The sequence below is a fragment of the Carlito syrichta genome, unplaced genomic scaffold (assembly GCF_000164805.1).
Source record: "Carlito syrichta isolate Samal-C Ts95f unplaced genomic scaffold, Tarsius_syrichta-2.0.1 Scaffold305646, whole genome shotgun sequence".
NCBI classification, from domain to species: Eukaryota; Metazoa; Chordata; class Mammalia; order Primates; family Tarsiidae; genus Carlito; species Carlito syrichta.
The window spans coordinates 99,626-104,863 of record NW_007249742.1 but is presented as its reverse complement, the minus strand read 5'-3'; the positions used below and the strand labels follow the sequence as shown (position 1 = coordinate 104,863).

At 39.6% G+C, this 5,238-nt stretch overlaps 1 protein-coding gene across 1 annotated transcript in view; it reads right to left on the bottom strand.

The window, feature by feature from the left end:
• NDUFAF4 (NADH:ubiquinone oxidoreductase complex assembly factor 4) overlaps nt 1-5,238 on the bottom strand; it is a 17,962-nt gene that overhangs the window by 5,389 nt on the left and 7,335 nt on the right. The window contains exon 2 of the mRNA XM_021714414.1: nt 4,834-4,937. Coding sequence (XP_021570089.1) covers nt 4,834-4,937 — 104 coding nt within the window. The remainder of the gene's footprint in view (nt 1-4,833; nt 4,938-5,238) is intronic.

Here is a 5,238-nt window from a genome sequence, read left to right as displayed (position 1 = left end):
GGATAAAAGGCTTACAGTTCATCCCATTAAATGGCTTCTGCACTAGACAGAGTCCAGTCTCTTTCTTTCTCCCCCAGTCTCTTTCTTTCTTTCTTTCTTTTAAAATCTATCCCTACAGAATCACCGATGCCGCCACACCTCCCAAGGGACCCCCTAAATCTCTGCAGGGGCTGGCCCCCGCACTAGCTGGTCTCCTCCAACTGGATAAAATGCATCCTGTTCCATCCCAGCCTAATCTCAAATCTATCATCATTTTTTTGACCTGAAACTCTTTAATGATTTCCCATTGTCTTCAGAATAAGACGAAAATTCCTTAGCAAGACAAACAAGGACCTTCATGATCTGGTCCTGTCACTCTCTAACCCAGTTCATTTCTTCCAAGTTAACCCCTCACACTTCCCATAATTGCACTGAATTTAAACCATTCTCCAAAGGAACCACACACTCACATATTTTTACACTGCAAACTTGCCCTGAAACTTCCCAACTTCTTCACTTTCCAAAACTCACAGCTTCTCTCATCTTCCAAGTCCCAGGCAAATCATCCTTTCACTCCAAACACACCTGTATTCAAGTTTCCCTTCTAATTAATATTAAAGGCTAAAATTAATATTATTAGACACACAAAAAATTCCTCTCTTAAAAAAAGAAATCCTAGGAAATTTGCAAAAGAAGAAAATGTCCCAAATATGATAAAAGTCTTTTTTAATCAGAAACCAGTACCATTTTATTAAAATTAGTGCTAAAACACTAGAGACAGCCTTTCAAAGGAAGAAACAGGGAGAACATCTACTTTCACTGCTATGTTAATGTTATATACAACACAATAAGAGTAAACAATAAGCGTAAATACTAGACAAATAAATGTTTAATTCCATATGGTTAGGAAAATACCTTTAGAAAAATAAGAGAATCAACTGAATAATAGAAATAATAAGGTGGGCTCGGTGGCTCAGCCTGTAATCCCGCGCCTTTGGGAGGCTGAGGTGAGTGGATTGCCTGAGCCCACGGGTTTGAGACCCGCCTGGGCAGGCGAGACCTCATCTCTACAATAAATCAAAAAATCAGCCGGGCGTGGTAGCGCGCCTGTAATTCCGGCTACTTGGAATGCTGACAGACGGAAGGATTGCCGGAGCCCAGCAGGTCGAGGCTGCGGTGGCCAGAAGCGGCCACTGCACTCCAGTCTGGGCGACAGAGTGAGACTCCAACTCAAAAAAAAAAAGAATAGCCTAGCAATGTAGACAGCTACAATATAAAAACCACTCACTGATATACAGCAGCACCCCCCATCTGTAGTTTCAGTTACACAAGATCAACTACAGTTCAAAAATATTAAATTGGCTAGGAGCTGTGATTCACAACTGTAATCCCAGCACTGTGGGAGGCCGAGGTGAGAGGACTGCTTGAACCCAGGATTTCGAGACCAGCCTGGGCAACATGATAAGATCTCATCTCTACAAAAAAAATTAAAAATTAGCCAGGTGTGGTGGCACACATCTGTAGTCCCAGCTATTCAGAAAGCTGAGGTGGAAGGATCGCCTGAGTCCAGAAGGTCGAGGCTTGTGGTGAGCCAGTGATAGTGCCACTGCACTCTAGCCTGGGTGACAGAGTGACACTTCAACTTAAAAACATTCCCATTAAATTAAATTAACAATTACAGAAATAAACAACTCATAAGTGTTAGATTGTGTGCTATTCTGAGTAGGATGATGATGGTTTGCACCATTCGCTCCATCCTATCTAGACAGTGAATTCTTTGTCCAGTGTGTCCATGCTCCACAGGCTACCTGCCCATTGGTAGCCTTCTCAGTTATCAGAATGACTGTGCAGTATCTCCGTGCTTGTGTTCAAGCAGCCCTTATTTTATTTCAGAATGGCCCCCAGGTGCAAGAGTAGTGAAGCTGGCAACTCAGTTATGCCAAAGAGAAGCCGTAAAATGCTTCTTTTGAGTGAAAAAAATGGGAAACTTCTCGACTGATAAAGAAAATCATATGCTGAGGGTGCTAAAATGTGCAGTAAAACACAAATCTAGCCATAAAAGTGTTACACTGTTATAACTGTATTTTATTATTAGCTGTTGCTAATCTCTTACTACACCTAATTTATAAATTAAACTTTATCATAGATATGTATGGATAGGAAAAAACCACATATTGGGAGTTCGGTACTACCCTTGGTTTCAGGTATCCACTGGGGATCTTGGAACTTAACTCTAGAAGATAAAGGGAGACTACTATATTAACAATAAAGTTAAAAAAAACTCAGGGTGAAAAGAGAGCCCACTCGTGGTAACAACCTTTCTTTTATCCCTCAAAGATAAATGTTAAAAGATGTTAATTCTCCTCAAATTCCAACTCAATTGTGTTCAAAATCTAAACAAGACTTACTAAACAATCTGACAATTTGATTCCTAAGTTCATCCAGAAAAAAATTAATCTGTAAGAAGTGATAAACTTTTGAACAGAATGATAGGTCATAACAAATATCAAGACATTATAAATCTCTAAAGTTAAAACAGTATGGTTATAGCGTAAAAACAGAAAAATAAACAAAACTAATGAAGCCTCAAACAGACCTGTATGTATAGGTATAGCTGTATTTTAAGTAAGTAAAAAAGGTTTGGGCTATTCAATACATTGTATTTAAACAACTGGCCTCCCATATGAAAAGAGGCCCAACTGATCTCTTCCACACACCATATTTAACAACAAAGATTTTAACATAAAATATATAGTCATAAAACTACTATATGAAAATACAGAGGACCTTTTATGATGTCTGAGTGGGCCCAGACTTCCTATACCATGACTGACAAAAAAGGCTGACATATTTGACAGGATTTTGAATATTACATAAATGTTAAAAAGCCAGACAACCAAGAAATTATTTGTCATATGACAGGCACAATATCACTGATGTCTAGAGGCATCATAAATCATTAAGAGAACCATGAACTGCCCAAAGGAAAAAAGGGACAAGGAACACAAACAGGCAATTCAATTTTTTTTTTTTGAGTCGTCTTACTCTATCACCCAGGCTGAAGTGCAGTGGCACATTCATGGCCACCGCAGCCTCAACCTGCTGGGCTCAGGCGATCCTTCCACCTCAGCCTACCAAGTAGCTGGAACCACAGGTACACACTACCATACCTGGCTAATTTTTTCATTTATTGTAGAGACAAGGATGTACCAAGTTGCCCAGGCTGGTCTCAGGCAATCCTCTCACCTCTGCCTCCCAAAGTGCTGGAATTATTAGCACGAGTCACCACAATTTTTCATTACCACTCTCTCTAAACTTTTTAGATTTTTCCAAATGTTCTCATGTAATTTTTAACACCACTTACATACCGGGGGTGCCAAATACACATTTTAAGCAATGTTCACCATAATCACAAGTGTCTGGACACTGATGGTAACCACTTTGAGCACCTCTTGTCACTGCAGAAGTCAAACATGACTAGTATTCATCTTATTGAGTATTACAACTTTGATAGTTTTTTCCTATATATGTGTGTGTGTGTGTATATATATATATATATATATATATATATACACACACACACACACACACATATATATATGTACTTTTTTTGTTTGGCACCCTCTGTATTTCTTTATGTGTTATATTTATATCTGAATCTTACACATAAAAAGCGTTAAATTTAGTTCATCCCATGAGCCAATTTTCAAATGTATGATTTAGTATAACACGAGAGATACAATATCTGGAAGTATTACTCAAGACCGATTTAAAAACAACATAAAGAACACAGATTCAACCCCTATGCCTTTCTTATGTGAGCATTTGGTGTTAAGATGAACCCTATAATTGCTATTACATGCAATAATTTACAAATCTTTTATTTCTCCTCTCTAGTGAAAATTATATAATAACTTTATGTGAATAGTCTATTGCCTATCTAGAGACAGAGAGGCAGTACCAGGAAAGAATGGAAAAAAAAAAAAAATCTGGGAATTGTTAGCACTTCCTTGTCTTTTAATTGTCGTGTTTTCCCTAACTAGAACCTTCCAGTCCCCACAAACTCATCTGGTTAACTACAACTCACCCTTCAGGCCTCAGCTTAAATATCACTTCCTCAGAAACCATCTCTGATCCTCCTATTTCAAATAGGTCTCTTTGATACACTCTCACAGTGTCCACTTCTTCCATAATCATGTATTTAGGGTTACATGTTTGCTCATCTGTTTACGGTCTGTGTCCCTCTCAACACCGTAAGCCCTGTGAGAACAAGGACTAGTTCTGTTTGGCTATATACAAAGCACTATGCCCAGCACTTCAGTGTATGGATTTACATACAGGTTCCCATTCCCCACGTACTCTGTGATCCTCCTCCTAGTTTCACATATTCCGTCTTAATAAATCCTTTAAAAAAAAAAAAAAAAGAACCCACAAAATCCAACACTACTAAAGAAGTCCCTGAGATTAGAACATACCTCAATCCACAGAAGAATGACAAGACAATATGAAAGCTCTCCTTTTTTTGTCATCAGAAGACAACCAGCAGATATACCTTTCAAATCTTACAAATTCTGAAATACTATCAAATAACTCACATGGCTGCCTTCCAGCAATACTGTCACAAGTCTTTCAGAATTCTGGTAAACATGCACTGAACCAAGGCTTAGGTGTCCTGATGTCTTAGACCCCTACGCTTAAACTCAAGGGCGCAGTACTCTGGTCACAACAGTGCTGATATTTTTACACGTGCAAGGACACTCACCCTTTTCACGCCTTACTGCACTTCTCTTAATCATTTTCCTAGGGCCCCCAACTGAGTAAATTACGCATTCACCTAATTAAAACACACATTACCTGCACAGAAGACACAGGATCTTTGGAGTCCACATACACATTTTTTAGTAACGACAGCAGCTTATCATCTTTTCTAGTAATTTCTCCCTTAATTTCTGGATGGCCTAAGGAAAGAAAAGAATAAAGTGACGCTGTTAAAACCCAGGAAAACCTAGAAGCTTCCTGAACACTTCACACAGGAAAACCCCTGTTAATTTTCTTTTTAGGTAAACACAGCCATTTGGACAGCTGGGGGAGTATTTCAAAGGCACACCAAAGTACTAAGTCAGGCCCGGCGTCCCGGTTCGGCGCAGACCCCTAGAGAAAAGGCTTGCGGCACCCGATCCCTCCGGACTTGGATTCCTGGACCGAGCCGCCAAGCACCAACGGCAAAAGCCGGCGAGGGCCGGGCTCGCGGGTGCGCAG